The following is a 25,734-nucleotide window of genomic DNA, read 5'->3' as shown; positions in this document are numbered from 1 at the left end:
AAAAGATAAATCATCCTTACAAGGAAAAATATCTTCATAAAAAACAACATCCCTAGATATATAAATGTTGTTAGTAGCAAGATCTAAGAGTTTATATCCCTTGTAACAATGGGGATAACCCAGAAACACAGACCGAATTGCTCGAGGAAAAAACTTATTTGTGCGATGAGTAAGGAGGGTCGACCCATAGCATAAACACCCAAAAACCTTCAAGTGAGAATAAGATGGAGTTTTATGATAAAGACACTCAAAAGGTGTCATGTGAGAAAGAACAGGAGAAGGGGTCCGATTGATCAAATAAATGGCTGTAAGGATGCAATCTCCCCAATACAATAAGGAGACATGAGACTGAAAATAAAGTGCTCTTGCGACGTTCAAGATATGTTAATGTTTGCGTTCAACCACTGAATTTTGTTCAGGTCGTTGAACACAAGAGTGGAAATGAACAATGCCTTTGGTCTGAAAAAATGTGGAGAAGTTTAACTCTGGGGCATTATCTGAACGTACAGCTTTAATGGGCTTATTGAATTGAGTGTGAATCAGTTCACAGAAATTAGGAAAAACAGTAAGAACTTCAGACTTAGTTTTTAAAAGATAAACCCAAGTAAAACGACTACGATCATCAACAATAGTCAAGAAATATCGAAAACCTTCCACGCTAACAGGAGAAAAAGGTCCCCAAATATCTATGTGAACCAAATCAAAAGCATTTTCAGAAATGGAGCCAGTAGATGTAAAAGGCAATCGCTTTTGCTTGGACATATGACAAATAGAACAGTGTGATACATCATTGACTATAGGATGAAAATGTAATTCGTGACCTACAACAGAAATTTTTGTAAGGGATGGATGTCCCATTCTAAAATGCCAAAGATTTGTTTTATTGGAAGAAACTTTACAAATTGTTGGTGTGGACATGGCTGTGGAATCAGTGAGGACATACAGATTGCCAAGGCGTCTACCCATCCCAATCACTTTCTTGGTTGCTGGATCCTGTATAGAACAAGAATCAGAAACAAAGGATACTAAGCAAGAAGTCTGGGCAGTAAGTGAACTGATAGACAAAAGGTTAAGGTGAAATTGAGGGAATAGCAAGACATCTTGCAAGACAAGGACCGAGGACAAATGAACCACACCAATGTGTGTGGCCTGGACTGTGGCACCATTTGGTAATCTCACAGATATGGTACAAGGTTTACAAGATTTGAATGAAGACAATGCGCAACAAATATGATGAGTAGCTCCTGTGTCTAGGATCCACTCTGAACTTGCGGTGTGAAAGTGTGAAGAAGAAAGAAGTGTACCATGGAAGCATGACACCGAAGGTTCCTCTTGCTGCTGAGCCTGAGCAGAGACAGAGCCAAGGTGAAGTTGTGCAGTAAGAAAAGTAGGAAGTTGCTGGCATTGGTTCGGAGTTAAGCTATCACCCAACTGAGATGTAGATTGGTTAGAGGTATCAGCACAGGGAACATTAACACCATCGTGAGGAGCATTGATAGCATTAATGTGACACCGTGGCTGTTGTTGCTGAAACCTTGGATGACCAGGAGGAAATCCATGCAGCTTGTAACACTATCCACGGTATGACCTGTGTAATGACAGTGAGAACAAATGAGCTTATCATTCCTACTTAGTTTGTCAAACTTACCTCCCTTCAGATTAAAAGAACTTGAACTCTTTGCCGCAGTTGCATTTGAAGAATGAACTACTGTGATTTGAGACAAATTCTGATGTATAGAGCGTTGACGTTCTTCCTGTCTAACCAGGGAAAACACCTTGGAAATTACAGGCAGAGGATCCATCATAAGAATCTGCGCACGGATCGGAGCATATGAATCATTGAGTCCCATCAGAAACTGAAGTACGCATTCCTGATTTGGAAAATTCACAAGTTGTTTCATAGATCCACAATGACAAGGAGCTATAGGTTGAAAATCCTTGAGCTCATCCCAAAGAGTGCGCAGACGAGTATAATAAGCACTAATATTCATTGAACCTTGATGAAGATCCGTGAGTAGCTTTTTGATTTGAAAAATGCGCGGAGCGTTGCTCTGAAGAAATCGATCTCTGAGATCGATCCACATCTCCGACGCTGTAGGAATATACATCAGACTATCCGCAATGTCGCGGGAAACCGAACTGAGTATCCAAGAGATGACCATACTGTTACAGCGCAGCCACGCACCATACAACAAGTCATCAAGCGGTGGTTGTACGATTGTGCGATCAACAAAACCTAGCTTGTTCTTCGCGGTTAACGCCATAATCATAGCTCGATTCCAGGTATTAAAATTGTTACCAGTGAGTTGGTGAGACACCAAAACTAGACCTGGATGATCGCCATTTTGAAGATAGAAAGGACTACTGGAGTCTTCAACGTGATTTCGAGACATCAGAGTAGAAGATTGAGCTGCTTGATTATTGGCTTGATTCCCCTTCGCCATGGAAGACTGAGCTAGAGAGCAAAAAGCTAAATCGCACAATTTCTAGTGCTCTGATACCATATTACAAGTAAAGGAATTGATCGAAAATCAACTAACTTTATTGAATGAAGAAGTCGCATTTATATACAGTACAAGAGGAGTTTATTGTGTTTGTGTGTGTGTAATGCCACATGTGTTATGTCTAATAAAACAAATTTCGAATTTTATGTACGGTTTCAAAAATTACCATTTCCGAATAAGATATGATAGTCATGCGAGCCACCTTCTTCTTCTTTTTTTTTTCACATGCAATTTCGCCGCTTTTGCACGGCAAGCATCTTACCACTACATATTTGGATTGAATTTTCATCATTTTGTGGAGTTTTCGTTGTTTGGTCTTTTTTTTTGGATGGAGTTTCTTTAATATTTTAAGTTTTGATATGTCATGTATCGTTGTTTCTATTGCACATTTTTCGCTCATAAGCGCACAGTTGTCAAGTTTTAATATAAGAGGGTAAAATATCGTTCTCACGAGGAGTAGATACATAAAAGTATATCCGTGCTAATATATCCATGCTTGTAATTAAAATAATCACGAATTTATCTAAAAAATCAATAAAAAGTTTAGTCTACTTTGAACGAATTAATTGAAAATAACTTGAATCACCGAATTGTGCAAATGTCAATGATAAAAAATATTTAGAGTAATTATTTCACTTAATTTTCACGATAACTATTCCCGGTTGAATTTATATTCATGATCCATTTATTTAATAGCCAAGAACACTTGATTATTTTATTCCCCATTTTCTAAATGACGAATAAAGTGTATCATTCAAACTCCGATTCAAGCATTCATAATAAAAATCTAAGTTCAATTGATATATGCAAAAGATGATTTTATCTAAGCCCCGCTAAAGTTATACACCTTCCGAACAATATAAATATTTAACGATGTGTCTTTAGTGATCCATAATTCTAGTCTCTTTCCCGAGTTGTAAAATTAATACGATAACAATCAATTTATGGTCAATAAATTGAAATCAGTAAGAACTAGAAAACACAATTAAACTAACATGAATTCAATCATATAAACAATATAGTCAAAATTATCATGTCAAGGAAGCTACATCATCCTCTAGAATTGAAAACTTAGTACATAATGAAATCTAAACTAAAACACAACATGTTTAAAGATTTAGAAATCTCAATACTAGAATTTAAAAGGCGAAAGAACTAGATAACAAATCAGAAGTGGCGTCTATGTCCCCAAATTTGTCGTTCTTTGTCTTTGAGATCAATCATTGCGTTCCAAATCTTTCTCCAATGTATCATCTTCATCTATCACGGCTTTTCTCTTCAAAAAGACTCTCCCCAGGTAGAACCCCTATTTCTACCTTTTATCCTTCGTTCGAGCCCGTAAAGTAAAGCCCAATTATCTTTCCCCGCAGGAATAGAGCCATGGCGCTTTTCAAGTAGCGCCTAGGCGCCAGTAAACCATACTCCAATCCCAAACTTAGCGCTGCAGTGTTTGTAATGTAGCGCATAGGCGCTTGAGCTTCGGCAACCCTGGCGTTGAGTTGTAGCGCTGCAGCTCTTCTTTCCATCTTGTAAAGCCTTAGCGATGGGGCGATTCTTCCTAGGAGCTGCGGTGCTAGTCTATCAACAGTTCAACATAAAAAAACACCTCCAATAATTTTTTACCTCCTGCACTACACAAAAACAACAAATACCATGCATTAACATAATTCAAATTAATTCTCATATAAAATAAGTGCAATTGTTGCACTTATCAATAGAGATATTTGCGATGCATTAGGTAGGCTCGAAAGGCTCAAACTGTTTTTAAGAATTGCCTAAATCATTTCATGTCACACTTTACATCTATTTCGTCTCGAGGAGTGTGAGGCTAATTTTTAGACCACTACCATTCCACAATCAACAAATACATAATGATCATGCAACTCAACAAGTAAATGGTTTCATGCAATAAGAACTCAACTACACACTTCATTTTTCAATTAGGCACAAAGGGCTGTAAATGATAATAAAATGGATTAGGCCCAAAGTAGTTCGAAACAATGCCTAGGTCATCTCTGTATACACAAACATCTTACTTAGGTTCATGTTATTCTCACTAATGTTTTAGTTCTCAATCATCAGTTTAGTATCCCAAGTGAGTGAATGTTTCCAACAACGATGTGATCAACAATCATGGCACCGTGCATAAAAATGTGAAAGCAGAGAAATCATACATATATATTGACCTATTTTAATTCAAAATCATTTCTCATCATAGGCCGAATACTTGTATCTTCTGACTCGATTTTTTTAAAACTAAAAGTAAAACTCAAAATGACTCTACTATTAAAAAAATTTAACTACTGTACAAGAAATAACGAATTAACCCCAAACTTAAGTAAGTAATGGACCAAGAAAACAAGGGATCATGTATCTCATGCAGCGAGAATCAGGACTCGTTGTCCTTTCATGACAACTCAACCTCCTCATCATCCAAGTCATCAAGCTCATCATCCTCATAGGAATCATACTCATCATCATCTTTGATAGATCGGTGTGAAAAAGATGGCGGAGGCGGAAATGGCTCGTCGGAGGCGCTGGACCCAGGAAAGCGCTATGAAAGAATACGGGTAAAGTCATGCACATATTCCATGTGCTTGCGAGTAATCCGCCACTATCTCCTCAACATGTGCTCCAAATCATCGAGACGCTCGTGCGCATAATGTGGCCTCCCAGTATCTGAACGTGGTACATGTGGTGTATGTGGTGTGGGCTGGGGCTGTGCTCCAATCCCTAAAGCCTCACCTGGACCACTAGCACTCTGTTGTCGTATCTTATCTCTCGAGAGGGCCCCAACTAGTAAAATATCTCCTTTTGTTTGCAACACCTGCTCTCTGTCATCCCATGTGACACCCGCTACGTGACAGAGGTCTGTAATGGTCGAAGAATGGGGCATACTAACAGTGGAAGTGCCCCGGGAAGCCTGCAATATCGAGTACATGATAACCCGACCTGCATCAAATGTCTTGCCAGTAATGATATAATATTCCAAAGCTGCCTTAATCTTAGTCACATCCGACACATGCCCAGATGGCATCAACCTCGAGGCTACAAAATGGTACCAATTATATGCCTCATTTTTCATAGATTTAGCAGCGAATGTGACTGGGGCTCGTGGATTGTTGAGCTTTAAAATGTGCCCGGCTCACAAAGTGTAGTAATAATCGCTTCATATGGGTAAGCCTCTCTCATGAATGTCATGTACTCGTTAGTGTCATAGTCGGACATCAATTACAATGAGTTAATCATCCGACTATCGAATGCAACCATTCGCCCTCAAATCTTTGCATGATAATCCTCGTGTTTCACCATTCAGACCATTGTATAATAATTCAATCTGTATCCAGTCTTCAAAACCGTGAATCAATCACTTCCTCAACAACTCCTTATACCGTTCCTATGCCTCATAAAACTACTCAAACTAAAAATACTCACTTCAATTTTTAACTGTGCAGACTTCGCAGGGGGAATTTTGAGTATTTGATTTTCTGGTATTTCCTATTTACGAGAGGTCGTGCCAAAAAATTTATAGGGACAAACACAAATTTTTAATTTAATTTTTTGTTGTTTACTGATTAATCATTAACGCATGTTAATAGATCGTGATTAGAAAAATGGGCCCTCACAACAAGAGTATGAACTTCCAGGAGTTGAGGAAGCAAAAATTGAAGAATTTTTTATCTCAGAGAAAGTCAAACTGGTAAACAACCCTTAGATACTTAAGATGTTGCTCCTCAAGATCACATTGTTGCTAAAATTGTCACGACCGAAAAAGAGGTCAACCCCTCATTCAGACAGCCTCAGAGATACAGTGGAAGAACTCTTTCAAAATCCAAATATCGAAGAATCTGTACTTCAGACCGATGGTCAAGTCAACCGGCCTAAACCTTCAAAGGAACAAGCTTTTCCATCCTCCCCCGCAACAACACATGCCATCAAAAGAATTCTCAGATATTCACCCAATATCTATGGATAAAGTTGTAAAATCTCTATCTCAATTTGATTTCGATCATAGCAAGATGAATCCCTCCTCTCTCATGCTTGAAGATCTCATCGTTGAGAAAGATAAAAATTATATGGATGAAGATCTGAATCTAGAATCAATGCCTACCACTCCTGCCAATGAAAAAAATATTGAAAATCAATTGCTCTCTCCTAAGTCCCTATCTAGTAAGAGTTGGTCATTTACGGTGAAAAGACCAAGAAAATCATGATAGAAGAAGCGACTGATATGCAGATAGAATAATTACAAGTTCTAGCAGCCAGTGCCATAATTTCAAGTCCATCTCGTGGTACTGAATTGCACCAATGCAGTCCCTTCTACCTTCTTCCAGAAGAATTTTTACCCAAAAGAGCAGACTCTCCAACAAAGACTCCATTTGATTATCTAATGTCTCGATTGATCATCATCTCTCAATTAATGTATGACATAGAAATAAAAAACTATGATCATCAGGTCCAGTTGGACAACTTCAAGGCTCAAGTGGTCAAGAACTTGAATGCTATTGAATATCAATTCAAATCAACAAAGGATGATCAAACCCAGATAATGAATTGAGCCATCACCATGAACACATAACTCTCAGCTCATAATTTTCATTGTCAAACTCATATGGATATTGAGTTGAAAGCTCAAGTTGCTCAGTAAAAAACATAGAGATGACCAGATCGATCCTTGGGTGGCTTGTTGCAAGAAATTCTTGATTGTATGCAACATGGTGATACTAAAAAAAGAGAAGTGGCGGATCACAAAAGTTAAAAAGAGTATAAACTTTGAGCTGAGAGAGATAGATACGAAGATTTAAGAAAGCTGATGAAATAATGAGAAAGTAAGAAGAAGATAGAAGAAATAGAGGTAGTGGTAGATTTCAAGCCATAGAAGATATGTTTTATATTTCTTTGTAAGTCTATAAGGTAGATTAGGATTTAAATTTTCTGCACCTGTAAAAATGACATTTCATTTCTTTCAATCATTCCTTATATTTTTTAAATGCAAAATTTTGTATAAACTTGCAGCTTGGTTTAATTATCACCAAAAATGGAAAAATTAGAATATTTTTACTACTCTAAATTTTTGTGATCGAAAAATAACAACATTGAGCTATTTCCGATCCTGCCGCTCTTTAATTGTAATTTTAGGTTTTAGATCGCTGGATCATTTCAAGCCTTTCAGGCAAAAACATCAGCAGTTCAAGCTGTTTTGACAAGAAATTCAAGTCACATATCATTTAATTCTAGCTTTGAGAAGTCATCTGTCAAACCGACCATATCAAATTCCCTTCATAGCACACATGTTCAAACCGTTGAAACACTAACCTCACTGCAACCGGTCAAAATCGAATAATTTTAAAAAAAGATACTATGATTCAAGCCGTTGAATAAATGTCGTATTTAGTATCATTACACAGTATCATATCAACTCATGAATGACAAAAAGCTGCCTATTTTGGCCATGACATGCCAATTTTTTGAAAAGCAATGAGCTTAAAGTCACAAAAGTATAAGTAACATTAAATGATCATTTAATTATACGTACAACAATTGAAACGACATGTCAATTATGTAGGGTAATTGTATAGATGATTATTGAAAAACAAATCCGACCGTTGGAGTTTTTCAACTATTTATATGCAAATTTCAAAGAGTAATAAGTACAACCCAGAAACTATTGATAAATTGATTACTCTCTCAAAGTTTGCATATTTCCAAGAACTTCGAGCGCACTCAAGCTTTCAATCTCAAGTTTCGTACTTACACTACAAAAAAATACTCTTACAGAAACGGTTTAAGTAAAAGCGATTTTGTTGTTCAGTTTGCACGAGCGGTTTCAGAAGTGCTCCTCAAAAACTGCTTCTGTAAACACTTTTTTTTGTAGTGTTAGCACAAGCTTATCAGAATATATCATATCTCCAAAGAGCATTTTGTACTACACTACCAACTCAAGCAGTCAAGTGACCATTGGGTTATTTTGTTTTGTTTTCATGTAAACCTAAAGTTCAAACATCCACATATTTTAAAGTGATCTCTAAGGGTAAGTTATAAAGTGACCGATAAGAGTTTCAACTTAGGCAGTGGTAAGTCTTAATTGAAGTGGGTTGTTACAAGACGTTGTAAAACCAAAGTATTAGTGAAAACTTTTCTAAGTGGAAAAAAGGTGACGTAAAAGTGTTATATCTGAACATATATAAAAATTTATGGCACATTTTGTTACGCATTTTACATTCTTGCATATCATATTTCAATCCATTGCTTGTTAAAATATCTATTAGGGTATATAATTCATCACTAGTCAAAATAGACTGTTTCCGTACTTATTCACTTTTCAGTGGTCCAGCAAAACTAGATATTCAAGAATATTTTTTGACAACCTAAAAACTGTTGAGGGCCGTTCAAAGTTTGAAGAAAACTTTTTAAAAAGTTTATTCACCCCCTCTAAGTTCTAATCCGATCTCAACTGATATGCTAATGAATTTTTACAAAATAAATTTAAAATCAAAATATTATTTGGAAAGAAAATAATTTTTTTAGTCTATTAACTTATTTAAATTTGAAATTTTAGTCAATTAAATCAAACAATAGTGAACTAAGTTTTAATTTTCCTGATATTTTGCTCCAATTGTTAACGTGGTTCTGACTCATTCAATAATTTTCAGTGTCATTGTTCTAAAGAAAAACAAAAAAAAAAAATAAATGCTAAATAGACCAAAACCATGAAACAATTCATTGGATAAAAAAAATACTTTCCTGCTGATAATAACTTTATGAATAGTTCTATAAGCTCGATCGAATCATAAGTTTGATTAAAAAAAAAAACCACATCAATATATGTTGTTACTATAACTTTATTATCTTATTATTCTTTCAACTAATTAGTATTACAATCCTCCATACAACATTATTTTATACATCAAATTTTGGCTTTTTAACCTCATCGCTTTCTCCATCACTATCAATTCTCATTCTACTCTTATACTGATACCCCCTCGACACCCAAAGAAAGTACACTAAATTCAACACTCCCAACCCTGCAATAAGAAAATAAAAATTGTCAACTTTCCCAGCATTAATATCTTTTGTTAACCAATCAGGTCGCCCCTTACGTCCCGTCGAATTGTGCACGACATTGACAATCAGAGCACTAAGGTAACTGGCTCCAGCCATTGTACAAGAAAACAAAGAATTAGCCAGACTAGTCATATTTTCAGGAAACTCTTTGTTATAGAACTCGATTTGTCCGATAATATTGAATGCTTCCGCAAATCCCATCAGTATAAGCTGTGGTGCTAGCCAGAAAACGGTCATGGGGGCAACCCCGTCAGCCCTATGATGAACGATAGCCGAATCCCTTCGCATGCGCTCGACTAGACCAGCCACAACCATCGACATGGCAGAGAAAACCAGTCCGATACCCATTCTTTGGAGTAGAGTGATGCCACCCTCGAGTTTGGTGACTTTACGGACCGAGGGCACGACGAATCTGTCGTATATCGGTACCCATATCCCGACAGTCATCATGGATATGACACCGAGTGTACCTGGGGGGATTTCGAAGTTGGAGGTGAGTCGACGGTCCATTTTCGAGGCTTGGGAGATTGTGAATGTGCCTTGTTGTGCTATGGCAGTGAAACAGATGATGCCGGAAGCCCATATTGGAATGACTTTGATTATACATTTGAGTTCTTCGGTTTGTTGGACACTGCAAAGTCTCCATGGATTGGAGACGGAGCCATTGGGTTGAATGTCACCTTCTGCTATAATGGCTGCTTTGTTCAAGAATCTGGTCGTTGGCATAATTTTAGAATATTACGTTAGTTTTGCATGCGTGGCCGATTATGAGATTGTCAACTTCCAACTTGGCCGCAATAATACTCGACATCATGTCAACAATATCTTGTATGATATAAGTATCAGGGATAGAAACAAATTCCGAATTTTTGATATATCGAAGATATCGTACCTAAAAAATATCGAATTTATCGAATTCATAGTATATCGAAGATTTCGATACGGTATGTTAATGATATGCAATTTGAAAATTTTGGTACGGAATACCGAAATACCGAAAAAATATATAAATTTTTTAAAATATATAATATTTAAAACAAAAAATTTATATAAATTTAAAAATATAAGGATTTTTCGGTATAAAACAGTATATACTGATACCGTATCGAAATTTTTGATATACCGAATTTCGGTATGATATCAGTATGAATTTTCTTGTATCGTTATTTTTATTACAATATATATTTTTCGGTACAATGTGGTATGGTATATCATCTCTAATAAGTACTACGAATAGAAAAACAACCAAAATTGTAAAAGAAGATAACACCAAATTTGAGTAGTTAGTGAATTAGTAATTAATTAAACCAACTTAGAAATTTTGTGATTTTCTCTGACGATAAGACCAAAATCTTGAGATTTAGTAGCCAAAGCCATTTGATATAGACGTGTCAGGAATTACTGAATACCAAGACGCATTGAATCTTGGGTTAGATCTGGTCTCCCTTGTATGGGTGGTTATGTTAGGTGATAAATAGACGTGTCAAAATCAGACACGATCTATCAACCTGACACGGTTCAACCCGAAAAAATCAAGTTTGGATTTGGGATTTTTGGGTTCGGGTCAGATCGGGTCCTCAGATCGGGTTGGACCCGATAGCTGACCCAAAAAAATGTTCGAGTTGGGTGGGGTTAGGTTCGGGTCAACCCGGATTGACCCGAAAATTTTAATTTTTTTAAAAATATATAATTAATAAATATTGCTTACATTTTTATATATTGTATATTTAAAAAAATATTTGTTGTATATTTATATCATAAATTTTCATAATTTATTATTTATTTTGAACATTTTTTATTTTTTAAATAATTGTTTATTTGATTTAATAAATATAATTTATTTTTCTACAATTAGCTTTTCAAATTTAAATCATATATATGAGAAAGTTTTTATTATTATGTGTTTAAATTAAAATATTAGTATTATTTTTTTGAATTTGATTTAATTTTCTTTTAAAATTTTTTACACAAAATTCAAAATCAGGTTATACGGGTTTATCGGGTTGTTTCGGGTTCAGGTTCAGGTTGAGAGTTTTCAGGTTGACTCGAGTTCGAACACTATTCAAAAATTGCTCAACTCGAACACAAACCCAAACCCGAAATTGACACCCTTAATGATAAAGCTCTCACCTAGCTCTATTATATATATATATATATATATATATATATATATATATATATATATATATATATATATATATATTAGAAAAGTTAATCGAACTTGAGCTTAACACTGACTTGGGTTGTCGACCTATGCGCCGGATGAAGACAAATTACTAAACTTCGTGAAGATCTCATCTCTCTTACTCATAACAATTGGACCATTTGGACTTCGTGATACATAAAATATCAAGTCGAAAGATGCCGATGGTCATTAAAAAAACAAACGGCAAGTTGGGATCAATCCCCATCGATCACTGGTGTCCACATTATTTCCCACTCACACCCATAACCATTATTATAAATAAATTAATATGATCGTGTCAAGAATTTGACCCTAAGATTGTATTCTTTGTTCAAGAATCCATGCAGTTTTTCCTAAGAGAGATGAGATGAGATCTACACGAAACATATATATATATATAAAAACAAATATGAAGTCGGAAAGAAATTAAAGATACTAAATGTCAATGAATGGATTAGATGGGGTACCTGCATTTATTTGTTAAATGCAACTTCTCCCCAAGCGTCCCCTTGTCCGATGGTGGGTCATAATATGTCCCGTCGACTCCGCTAACTTCCAGAATGTTGACCTTCCGTTTCTTGTATGCAGCCACCACCACATGTGCTATCCCAGAGAACACACTACCTTCAGGCTTTACGTACACATAAAGCCTCGTCCCGGCGAAAAACAGTGAAATCGAGCAGACCATGAGCACCGTAAGGATGCCGAAACCCCAAACCCAGCTCACAGAATCTTGAATATAGACCACCAAAGTAAGTGCGATGATTAAAACAACTGTGAATGTGGTGTAATACCAGTTAAAGAAGCTGTTGATCCCTTTCCGTCCTTCGTCTGTGTTGCGGTCGAACTGGTCGACACCGAACGGGATGCTGCATGGCCGAATGCCTCCGGCGCCGATGGACAAAAACCCCAACGCCATGGCCAAGATTCCGAATTGGAACTTGGTGGGACTCTGGCAAGGATTGGTTGAATGTTGAACGTTGCATGTTGGAGGATGCAACTGAGGAAACCACGCTATAAGTGTCAATATCAACATACCCTGTCGATGGAGAAGTTTAAATAAATACAATTTTTTTTTAACCAAAGAATATTCGTGTGGTATCGATAAATACTAACGTAATATGTGAAAATGATAAGATAGCACCAGAAAATATTCATGTAACATCGAAAAAATATTGACGTTTTCACACTACCTCAACCTAAACGAACTGACTCGTTTTGACCCAAATTCAAATGGGTCACCCATTTTTAAAGCAAGTTCGGCTGAATATCTATTGGTTTAACCCGGTTTAACGAGTCCAAATCGAGACATAGAAGCTGTGGAATCCTCCGAATCAGAAAAGTTGAAGAGAACCATAATTGATTCAATGTTAGAATGTGGCTACATACCATCAAAGAAGCGAAAGAAGCAAAAGCAATGGTGGTGAATCTGCCGAAGTAGGCATCCGAAAGAAATGCACCCGCCAAGGGCGCAAAATTTGTGATACCCGACCAAATATTCAACACATTCGAGGCCAACACCTGATCCATGTGTAGCTGTGTTAACAAGAACACCATAAAATTTGCAATCAAACCCATGGAGGCCAATCTTTCAAACGTCTCATTTCCTGTTATTAAAAAAAAATCATAAAATAAATACCAGGAAAAAAGGATTATTAATTAAATTAATTCAATTATATATAATGAAAATTATGAAAATTGCATTTTTTTTATATGTGTTTGTCTTTTGTAATTCCGGCCTCACAATTTTTTGTTTTATTCACAATAGCCTAAAAATAATTATATATTTTTCATTTTACTCCTAAGATTCGCTTTTGTCTCTTTTAATTTTTTTTTTTTATTTTTTTCTCCGACCTCCATTTTATTTTCAGCTTTGTCCTTGCAGGGATATTATTAATAAATACTCTTCTTTTAATATGCAGTACCTACTTCCAACAATTCACTTGCAATTTTTATAAATATTACATATCAGGCGCAGCTATTCCCAAATCTAATTCTTGGACTATAGAAGTAGTTTTCTCTTGCGAATAATTTTATATCTAAAACAAGTAACAAAGCAAATGATCACTCAAATATTTTATCCATGCGCTGATATAAACTACATAATATATTATATATGTGCATGTGTGTACCCAATACGAAAGGCATGGCCTTCCATCCGCCAGGCTTTCTCTGCTGCGGGGATGCGACCTTTGATCCATTTTCCGGCAGAGACGTTGATGTCGGCAGCGGCGACTTGGAAGTTAGAAGAAATTTAGAGGGGAAGCAGTGAAATTTATTACAGCAAAGAGAAGACAAGGAAGAAGAGGAGATCAAATCCTTGTTCTTATTTTCTTTTGAGGATTCCATTGCCATATTCTGTAAATAAGCTGCTTTATTTTCTTGCTGCTGAGTAGTTTGTTTATATATAATGGTGGAGTGGAGCAGTCATGTATTGATTATGTCTTAACCACGTAAGAAAGAAAAAAAGGAAAAAGAAAAAAAAAACCAAACCAATCATTGTAACATGTCGGTTTAATTATTTGTATTACTCTGCTAGTATCGTTGCAGTCATGCATTTCATATTTAGATATATGATTTTTAAATGAGGTAATGGAATAATTTTTAGATATTTATTTCACTTACGTAACAGAACAAAGCTCTTGTTCTATTTATTTATCTACTTTTATTTTCTTTTGCTTAACCGTAGAGACGCTGCACATGATATATCCCGGGCACAAATTAATGTTGACATGTATATATATCGTCGATTAGTTGGTATGGATGTCTAATGTGACTAAAAAATAAGCTTATATTATATATATATTAAAATCTATCTACTTACCATCAATAAAAGTTTTTATTCCAGTTATATGAGTTGCGTAAGAGAACGTGATTCCAAATAATCAATATCCCGTAGTGACTTCAGAAAAAAATAAGATAAAAAACTCATTTAATGGGATTAAAACCAAACTTAATCAAGCTAGAGAACTGAAATCTTAAATAGGTCACGTCAACTGACAAGATCAAATTGTATAATTTTCTCTTTTATTATTTTATCGTAAGAATCAAATATTATTTTGTGTATAATTTTCAAAAGGAAAAATATATATTATCTGTCATGTTTATACATAGTTGATGATGTCTGGGTAGATTGGATGAGCAATCTACCGGACATAGAGGTGTAATTTCTCAGTGAAAATTTCTGAATTTGATGGGATGAGCCTGACTTAGCATGATGGGACGAGCTCGGGTGGCTTGGCCTGATGAGATGAGCTTGGCCTAGCCTGTCTTGGTGAGATGAGCTCGGGTGGCTTGACATTGTGAGATGAATCTGACCTGACTTGATGGGATGAGTCCGGGTGGCCTGACCTGATAGGATGAGCCATTCCTGACATGATGGGATGGCTTAGCCTTCCCTAACCTGACCTGGTGGTATGAGCCCAAGTGGTCTAGCCTTCCCTAGTCTGGTGGTATGAGCCTGACCTGACCTAATGGGATGAGTCCGTGTCAGACGAACTGCACACACTCCGACGTGGTCACTACAACACTTAAATCAATACACGATTCATGAAGTAGAGAGAGAATTTATTAAATGTAGTGGAAGGCAATATCTCATGTCCTAAATGAATAAGCAAACCTAGGTATTTATAAGGGAGAAAATGACTTCGATTATGGTGTCTGGACACTGTTTCTGACTAGACATCTGTCATATTCTCTGTCCTCTAATAAGCTCATTCCTAGTTCTTTGTCAGTATACATGTCGACCCACAATATTCTGGTCTTGTCATGGGCATAGATTCTCTTGCTAATGATTTCGAGACATGTAGACCCATATTGGTAGGCCCATCTCCTTACGATCAGCCCAAGTGAGAAGGAACCCAATGTGAAAAGATCTTTGCTGGTGATTAAGTAAGATGTACCCTGGTCAGACGAGATGAATCCTGTTCAAGTGACCTGAACCTTGATCGGGGAAGATGAACCCTGGTGAGGCAAGATGAATCTTGGTCGGGCGAATGGAACCCTGGTCAGATGAATTGAACCCTGGTTGGGGAACATGAACCCTGGTCAGGCGAGATGAACTCTGGTCGAGGGAGATACACCTTGCTCGGGTCACTTGAACCTTGGTTAGGCGAGATGACCTCGATCGGAGGAGATGAACTCTAGTCGGGGGAGATGAACTCTGATACCAAATGTTAGATTTTTTCTCAAAATCATGTTCTTACGTATACATGAACATGAAAAATAATATGCGGAAATAAATCGAGTATTACCTCCGGCCATCGAGAAATTTGTAAGTTTTCTGATTTTCTTTCGGTTGAAGCCTTCTAAGCACTGCACGCTCTCTTTAGATGGTGTATTTTTCTTATGAGATGTGTATGCTTAGGGACCTCAATCGCTCTATTTATAGGCGTTTTCTCATGCCATCGATGAGTGTATCGAGAGCCGAGATTCAGAAAAAGAAACGTGTACACATCTCAGTTTCTAAAGTTGAGCACGTTGTCAAAAGTTGTAGGCAATGACCGTCGCCATTTCCTACACATCTGTTCTTCTTCTGATATGTGTCACATTTTCTTACAATTATCACCAATAGTATATGATCCATGCATGATACGGTTGGATGGGAATATAAAAAATTTGCATGTAGTGCTTTTCCTCTTCACCACTTTTTAAGAACAAAACTAAAAGAGAATTAATAATGGTTATAACTCCCAATCAAATAATTAAAAAAATATTACAAATTTGTTTGTCCGGTAATGGGTGGCGGCCGAAGAGCGAAGGGTATTTTTCGGTCCATGTCATGCATGTCGATTTCTCCTCCCATCCACCACCGTTAATAAGTCAACATATATAGTCCAATAGCAGAATTCATAACACTACAAGGAAAAAGTCAAACAACAACACACTTTTAACAACGGTTTTTGTTAAAACCGTTGTTAAAAAAATTTTAACAACGGTTTTTACGAAAACCGTTGTTAAAAGTGTGTTTCTTAAGAAAAAGACAACGGTTTTTATAAAACCGTTGTCTTTTAGGGGCAAACCACAACGGTTTTGTAAAAACCGTTGTCTTTTGCGTAAAAAAGACAACGGTTTTTCGGGTCAAAGACAACGGTTTTAAAAAACGTTGTCTTTGAGTGTTTTTTAGGGTCAAAGACAACGGTTTACAGAACCGTTGTCTATTAGCGCTTTTTTTGGTATATTCGACAACGGTTTTCTAAAAAAATGCGTTTTGTGGCATATTTAGCGACGGTTGTTTCTTTACCCGTCGCTAATAATAGCGACAGTATAAAATAACTGTCGCAAAATAATAAATCGGCGACGGTTAAATTCAAACCGTCGCGATAAAAACTGTCGCATGTTTTAATTTTGCGACAGTTTAAGAATACTCGTCGCTAAATGTTGCAACGTTTTATTTAATCCGTCGCTACATCTAGCGACAAAAAAAATTAACCGTCGCCGATTTAAAATGTTGCGACGGTTTAAGTCAACACCGTCGCTAATTTCAAAAAATTCGTTCCCACCAATTCTTCCCGCCACTGTTTTTCATCACTCTCTATAAATACATACACATTTCATTCAATTTCTTCCACTTCACTTCACAATAATTAAAAGTTTTCTCACTTACTCGATTTTACAACTTCACAATACTTAAATTTTTTATTTCTTACATGATTTTACTTACCACTTCACAACACTTAATTTTTTTATCTTTTACACAATTTTTTTACCACATAAAAACAATTAAAATTTTTGTTTTTTAAACGATATTATTATTTCACGACACTTAAATATTTTATCTTTTATAAAATAATACCAATTTACAATACAGATTTATTAAATTATTAATTTTTTTTAATTTTTCCTAAAATATTAGCGACGGACTTATAAACGGTCGCTATTTAGCGACGTTGTTCCACATGAACACTGTCGCTATATTTAGCGACGGTTTATATAGGCATCCGTCACCACCATAGTTTGCGATGGTTTAATAATCCGTCGCTAATATAATTAGAGACGGTTTTTAAAACCGTCGCAAAATGTTTCTACGACGACGGTTTTTTATTTGCGACGGTTTTCAAAACCGTCGCAAATTGTAGCTACGACAACACTTATAAACCGTTGTCTTTGAGCGAACATTTAACAACACTGGCTTCAACAACAGTTTTAAAATGACTACGACAACGGATAAAATCCGTTGTCGTACAGCATTTTTCTTGTAGTGTAATAATTGCATATTGATTACTGAGTTGTACTCGTGCAACTTTTAATATATTCTTTTTTTTTGGTATGATCAAAAACTCTGGTCAAGTGACTTGAACTGGATGGACGAAATGATCTTAGTCGGACGAGATGAACCTTGGCTAAATTTTATCCGGTGCTAGCTATACAGTTGTCCAAAAGCAACTTGAAATCTGATCCTGCTTTGGTCTTTTTCATTCCTTCCCGAATCTAAGGATATGATCCGAACCTTTCCAAGACGCCACCAATATTATATGATCCATGCATGATTTAAAAAATTTGCAAGTATGTAGTGCTTCTCCTCTTCACCACTTTTTAAAAACAAACTAAAAGATAATTAATAAAGGTTATAACTCTCAGTCAAAGAATTAAAAAATATTACCTATTTGTTTGCGCGGTAATGGGCAGGCGTTAGAAGAGCAAAGGGCTATTTTTGTTAGAATAGGTGTCTAGTGAGCCAACTTGTGGTTTATGTTTTATTGACTTTAATGTAAAACGATCTTTAATTAGTAATATTTTATGATTTTTATCTAATTGTGACATTTATTTTATCTGTATATTTACACAAACTTTACAAATAAAGTCTTTGGATATATAATAGGCATTATGAAATCTGCTTTGCAATGTAAGACCATAAAACTCATTTGGAAGTGTATCATGTATTTAAACATGTTTCTAGTCGAATCAGCATCCTAAAACAAGGATAAATGTTGTTTGAGCTCGAGACTAGCATTTGTGATGTGACCGACATGTTTCATCGGTAAGAGAATGGAGATGTTAATTCATAGAGATGAGTGATCATATTATGATGCACTGAATGACCTTTCCTCGGACTGTCCAAGTGTTCTCACTTATCGAGTGAAATAGTCAGTGATGATTACACTATTAGTCCTTTGACCCGCGACAATGTAGAGACTCTATGTACTAGCATGTACATTGATCAATTTACCAACTCATTAAGAGTCATCAGGAGGCGAAGTTTGGTGTAGTTTCGAAATACGTAGGGGCAAATACGTTGTAATTGGGGATTCATCGTTTGCCTATGGGTGAAGATATACTATGTGATCCAGTGTATTAATAGTGCAATGAGTCTCTGGCTAGATAAAGAAATGCACTTTAGGAAAATGTATTTTTCTAGTTGCACATATCATGACACTATTATTACTCAAAGATACATCACATAATTATTTGTTACATATGAAACTCTCCATATATCAGTAATTGTAAATTCGATCAAGATATATGAGTTGAAAGGACCATATTATATGATAACCATAACTTAAGGTTCTTGCAGGTACTATCAGCTTACCTAACAGATATGAGACGATGCTACTAGACACTTTTATCATCATCAGATGAGTAAAATCGGAAATGAGTTCTGACATTGTTGATCAAGGAATTGATGAAAAGAATGGGGCTAAATTAGGGTAAGCTCAACTAAGAATAAATGTTATTATGAATCACATGGAGATGTGAACTCACTGTTAATTGTATCTCTAAATAATTGAAGATCACACAAGTATCAGATTATGTGTTCACGTTGAGATTGTCAAAGTTCAAGGAGTTGAATTTGGTGGATATAGTGAGATCAAACATGATGCTTATAAAGGAGTTTATAAGTTGATTTCATAAGATGAAAGAAATGGACTTAATTGCTAATTAAGGAATAAGAGCGAAACTGCCTATTTTGGTGAAGAAGTTTATAAAACTGACAACTGCCAAATATGGATAGTGAAAATTTTGATCTTCGAAATTTTCAAGTTTTATTATATGAACGAGATTTGTATCTTTGATACATCGACGTTGTCAGATCGTAATCAGAGCTGTAATGAGTTCAAAATTATTTATTTAGCAAATTTAAAATTTACTAATTAAATAATAGTACTAGTAGTAATAACTACTAGTGTGTATAAAGTTCTCGTGAAATATTCTAGAATAGTCTAAAATTAACTAACTAATAAGTTAATTAAATAAATTAAATAATAGCTATTTAATTTAATTAATATATCTATGCGTGTATTAAATACACAAGTGTAAATATATTAATGTTTATATATAAACTTTATATGGAAATATAAAGATATGTGTATTTAATATTAATATATAATACATTATAAAATAATATTAAATAATACATTATAAAATGTTGATAAATATATAATAATAATAATAATATTATTATTATTATGAGAATTTTATTTAATGAAAATAAAGAATCCTTATGAGAGAGACCTCTGATAGGATTAAGAATTATACTTTAAAAATTGATAATGAGAGGACATAAAACATAAGAGAGATTTTGCACTCGATATAAGCACAAAATTTCATCAAAATCCTCCTCAATTTCCAAGAAATAGCTCTCGACCACTTTGAATATTTCGAAAAAAAAAAGTTCAGCCGTGATTTCTTGCACTGATGCGTCCCTCCGGCGTTGTAACGACTCCAGATTTTGGACATTCGGACGGAATAGTCTCAACACACAAATTGTTTGTGATTACAAGTCAATCCAAACAATAAATACAGTCTCTGATCGTAGACCTAATTTGATGATCAAAAGTGGAGTTCCGTTCGAATGGAGATACAAGAAGGATCATCTCCGCTAATCCTGGACTGGTTTCCATTCTAATGTTTAAAACGCACATGTATGCAGTTTAAACACCCTATGGATATTTGAATAACATTACAATTCCCAAAGAAAGTTTCGAGCGTCAAAACAAAATTTTAAAATTTTTATTGCGTTTTGGATGCAAAAGATTGGTGACCCATCAATTTTTTGGTCCATGATGACTTGCAAACATACAATCTGGAATAGGGCTATTTTTTGGTCCATGCATGTCAGTTCCTCCTCCAATCTAGGGCTATCAATTTGGGTGGATTGGGTCGGGTTGAAGAATAGTACTATTCAAAAATTTCCCAACCCGAACCCAACTCGAAATCGAGCCAACCCGAACCTGAATCAATCCGATTAACCCGATTTTGAAGTTTTAAAAAAAAAATAAAAAAAATTAATTTAAACACATAATAACAAAATCTCCGTCATATATATGATTTAAATTTGAAATTTTAATTATAGAAAAATAAAATCTATTTACTAAATCAAATAAACAATGTAAAAATTAAAAAAATATTCAAAATAAATATTAAATTATGAAAATTTATGATATAAATAAACAATAAATATTTTTTCAGACATATAATATATACAAATGTAGGCAATATTTATTAATTATATTTTATTAAAAAATTAAAATTTTCGGGTCAACTAAACCCAACCCAGCCCGATCATTTTTTTCGAGTCAACTATCGTATCTAACCCAATCTAACCCGAACCCGAAAACCCCAGACCCAAACTTGATTTTTTTCGGGTTGAACATGTCGACTTGATAGGTCGTCTCTAATTTTGACACCCCTTCTCCAATCCACCACCGTTTAATAGTAGCTCTACTTGATCTTTGGTTTATTATTTTTGTTTTCTATAATATCTTGGAAGTGAGAGCTTGAATACACATTCGTAAGAAAGATTTAAGTGCGAATTTGAATATAGAAATTGTATCTTAAAAAAACCATTAAATAAATCCAATTTTTTTAAGGTGTTTTATTTTATTTTTTTTAAAAAGCAGTAGTTTTAGCGTTTAGATAAATATCGAAAAGTGATTTTATTTTTAATTTTAAATAAAATTAGAAGCATAAACCATAAATATTTAGAAGATTCTAAAAGTTTAATTTTTAGAAGATTTTTTAAAACATCTTTTGTAGCCAAACAATATACATTTTAATAAAATTATTTGTTTTAAAAAAATATATGTTTTTAGCATGTTGGCTTCTCCAACCAAATGGGCTCAAACTTGGTAGATCACGAAGAAGTGAAGAAAAATCAAAGTGTGTAATGTTTAAATACAAAAGTGAAAAAACTGAAAATAACAAGTGAATAATGTTTGATAAATAAATGATTCTGATATTAACTTTTTTATCGTATTTTTTTTGTAGAAGTAGAATCAGAGTCTCATCAGTTTTTGGATTTCAATTAAATTAAGGAGAAGCTAACGCAAAATTTGAGTTTAAAAAATACACAAAACCGGTTTTTTTAAACAAGAAATCAATTTTTTGTTTATTGAGAACAAACACTCCTCTAGATCTCTTGTATTCATGTTATTGAGGAAATTAAAGTGTTTGATGATAAGTGTGAACTTGGCATTCTTCACAAGAAGCCAACTTTTATTAAAATTCTGAGAAAATTATAAATTTGTCCTGTAATGCATAGTTTAGTATATGGGATAAGAGATGGATTGATAAATTATCCTCCTAATCCTATGTTTGGTATCTTTTTAAAAAGCTCATGATAATATCATGGATCCTTGATAAATAATTTTTTTGAAGGATAAAATATCCCTAATAGAAGGTGTTATAATTTTAATGTAATGATAAAATACACTACAAATGACTTCATTACCCTCAATTTATAAATGATTTTTTATAAATTTATGTTAGTAGGTAGAAATTAAAATCAAATAAATATTTTATTTATATTTATATATTATGTAACATGATAATTATATAAATGAATTCTAGATAATTATATAAATAATTTTTATAAATCTCAATAAAATTATTAGTATCACTCGATTAACCTTAAAAATTGATATTTGACTTGACTCACAAAATCAAGGGCTCAATTATAATATTATGTAATATATAAAATTAGGTAAAAATAAATAAATCATGCAAGTACTATCGGCACATTAACAGATAAAAAATATGAACTCAAGCAACAACTTTGAAATGATATAATTTATTATGATAATGTTAATTTTGTCATTACCATCTAATATATAAATTTAATCACTCTTATTAAAATCATACCAAACATTAAATATAATATCCTACATCTTATTTATCATTCACTTATCCTTATATTATATATCACATGTTTATCCTATCATGTGTACCAAACTATGCCTAAATTGATATATAAGCTGGTTAATTAAGTTAGTCTTAATATCCATTTGTAATTTTTTTTCATCAGTGTAATAACGTAACACAAAATATTAATTAATGTTGTATGATAGAAGGCAAAAATTGTGTGAAACTGTCTCAAATGTCGTATTTTGTGAGACAGATCTCTTATTTGGATCATACATGAAAAAATATTACTTTTTATGCTAAAAGTATTACTTTTATTGTGAATATCGGTATGGTTGACCCGTCTCACAGATAAAGATGTTAGAATATATTATTGTTAGCTCTCAATGGTAGATTAGTCATTTTATTCCTTTTGTGTTTACCCTAGCTATATAAACATATTCTCTTTGTATTCTTTATTTAGTTTTACAACACTACGACTTGAGATTTTCGCTCACTCTTTATTTCTTCATAATATCAGAGCCTCCATCTCATGGATCTGTCAATCGTAGAGAAGAACTGTTAATCTCATCCACAGCTTTCGTGGATCGCCGATTTTTTGGCTTTGTTCGTAAAAATTTTCGATCGTATAGTTTCTCTTTGGTAATCGATTTCTTCTCTGCAATGTGTTTTGTTTTATTCGTTCGGTTTTGTTTGGTTTTGGCATCGTGGATACTCGTAAAGACGATTCTCTTCAGCCGATCAGTGTTCAATTGGATGGAATAAATTATTCGTATTGGGAATATGTTATGAAGAATTTCTTGCGGGGGAAATCGATGTGGGGCTATGTCACAGGTGTGCGAGACAAGCCTACAAACCAGACGAACCCTGATTATGCTGTATCATTGGATGTTTGAGAGGCAGATAATTCGAAGATTATCACGTGGATTAATAATTCTGTTGCGCACTCAATAGGTGCTCAATTGGCAAAATACGAGACTGCTAAAGAGGTTTGGGATCATCTGGCATGCTTGTATACACAGTCTAATTTTGCCAAACAATATCAATTGGAGACTGATATTCGTGCCCTTCAGCAGAAAGATATGAGCATCCAAAATTTTTATTCTGTCATGTCGTCACTCTGGGATCAATTGGCATTAACAAAATCTGCAGAATTACGAGCATTCTCACCTTATATTGCTCGGAGAGAAGAACAACTCTTGGTACGGTTTTTGATGGCACTTCGGAATGATTTTGAGGGTCTGCGTGGGAAGATTCTTCATCGCAACCCTCTTCCTTCTGTTGAATCGATTGTAAGTGAATTGTTAGCTGAAGAGATTCGTCTTAAGTCTCACGTTGACAAAGGGACAATCCCAACTACACCATCTGTCTTTGCTGCTCCTCAACGACCTCAAGCTAATCATCAAAACAGGTCAAATACGAAGGTTTCTCAAGATGAGTGTGCTTTTTGTAAAGAGAAGGGGCACTGGAAAGCTCAATGCCGCCTATTGTTGAGAAAAGGAAAAGTGCAACTGCAACAGCAACAACAACGACCACACAACACTCCATGGAAACCACAACAACATCATTAGCCATATCTGAACACTCCATGGAAACTGCAGTAGCAGCAGCCATCTCAGAACACTCCATGGAAACCTGGTAATCCATCAAACCAGTGGACATATCGACCACCTCAGTCTAAAATGCAGTTGCTTCACCGTCTTTGGATCCGTATTTGTTTGAGCAGTTTCAACAGTTCCTCGCTTCATAGCCTCATGCTATGTCATTTTCTTCACATATAGGTTTGTCATCCTCTGGCACTTCAGGTATATCTTCATCCATCTGGGTCTTGGATTCTGGAGCATCTCAGCATATGTCTCTTGATTTGTCATCTTTTGCTTCTTTGTCTCACAATTCTTGTAAGGCCCGAGATTTCGATTATTATAATCTGATATGATTTGTCGATAATTGAGATGTAATTATAGACGGAACAGATCAGACTGGGATAGACAGAATTAAACATTAGATTTGTGCAAGGATGAGCCCTCGCGCATATGCGCGACTCAGCCAGGCGCATATACGCGAGGTAGACAGAACATTGCGCGCACATGCGCGTCTTCAGACGCGCACATGCGCGAGGAGGGCAGTAGCCAAGAAGCTGGAACAGAACATTGCGCGTACATGCGCGGCTGGAGACGCGCATATGCAAGAGTGTTTGTGCACCGAGACAGTAGGTCTCGCGCATATGCACGATGTCAGTGCGCGCATATGCGCGAGCAGAGATGAGCTTAGGCGCCGAGATATAATGTCTCGCGCAAATGCGCGAGACGTGTTTCTTAAAGAAGCGAACCACGTTTTCTATGCATGCATGGGATATATATATTACTTTACTTCATTCAGAATTGAGAAAGGAAAAAAGAAGGAACGAAGGGAAATGCTCCAAGTTCCTTACGTGTGAGAATTTGAAGGTTACGCAGAATCCGTCCGTAAGAATTTCAATCGACTACAGTACTGAGTTTCTAGCGATGAGAGCTTCAACTAGACGTAAGTTTTCTTACGTTTTGATATGATTTGAAATTATGATACTGTCATAATCAGATATGATTGATATATGGTGTTCCTGCATAGTAGACGTCGCATAATCGAAACCAGATTGAAGAACAGATACCGTATAGAATTGTTATGATTTTCAGAGTTGATTTGATTGAGATTTGATATCAAAATTGTGTGATTATCAATTATAAGATGTTGGAATTGATATTTGATTGATACTGTATTGCTGGGTATATTGATATTATTCAGATTTGGATCAGATGAATTGTTGATTGGTATATATTGATATTCTATTGTCGGTATTTAGAGATTGTACAGTTATGCCGTTGAAACAGAATTTGATTGAGTCCTGATTATATCCAGTATTGA

The 25,734-nt window shown here is 35.0% G+C and overlaps 1 protein-coding gene across 1 annotated transcript; it reads right to left on the bottom strand.

Moving 5' to 3' along the window:
• Nucleotides 1-9,333: 9,333 nt before the first annotated feature.
• Nucleotides 9,334-14,163, bottom strand: LOC140833822 (protein NRT1/ PTR FAMILY 2.13-like). The gene is made up of 4 exons (XM_073198258.1): nt 13,887-14,163; nt 13,144-13,361; nt 12,222-12,793; nt 9,334-10,281 (listed from the first exon to the last, which is right to left on the bottom strand). Exons 1-4 carry the CDS (start codon nt 14,107-14,109, stop codon nt 9,405-9,407), a joined length of 1,890 nt encoding a protein of 629 aa, XP_073054359.1. The 5' UTR covers nt 14,110-14,163; the 3' UTR covers nt 9,334-9,404.
• Nucleotides 14,164-25,734: the final 11,571 nt, after the last annotated feature.

This window comes from Primulina eburnea, chromosome 6 (assembly GCF_022965805.1).
Source record: "Primulina eburnea isolate SZY01 chromosome 6, ASM2296580v1, whole genome shotgun sequence".
Classification (NCBI taxonomy): Eukaryota; Viridiplantae; Streptophyta; class Magnoliopsida; order Lamiales; family Gesneriaceae; genus Primulina; species Primulina eburnea.
Note: the sequence above shows the minus strand (reverse complement) of the source record. Positions and strands in the feature narration are given on the sequence as shown.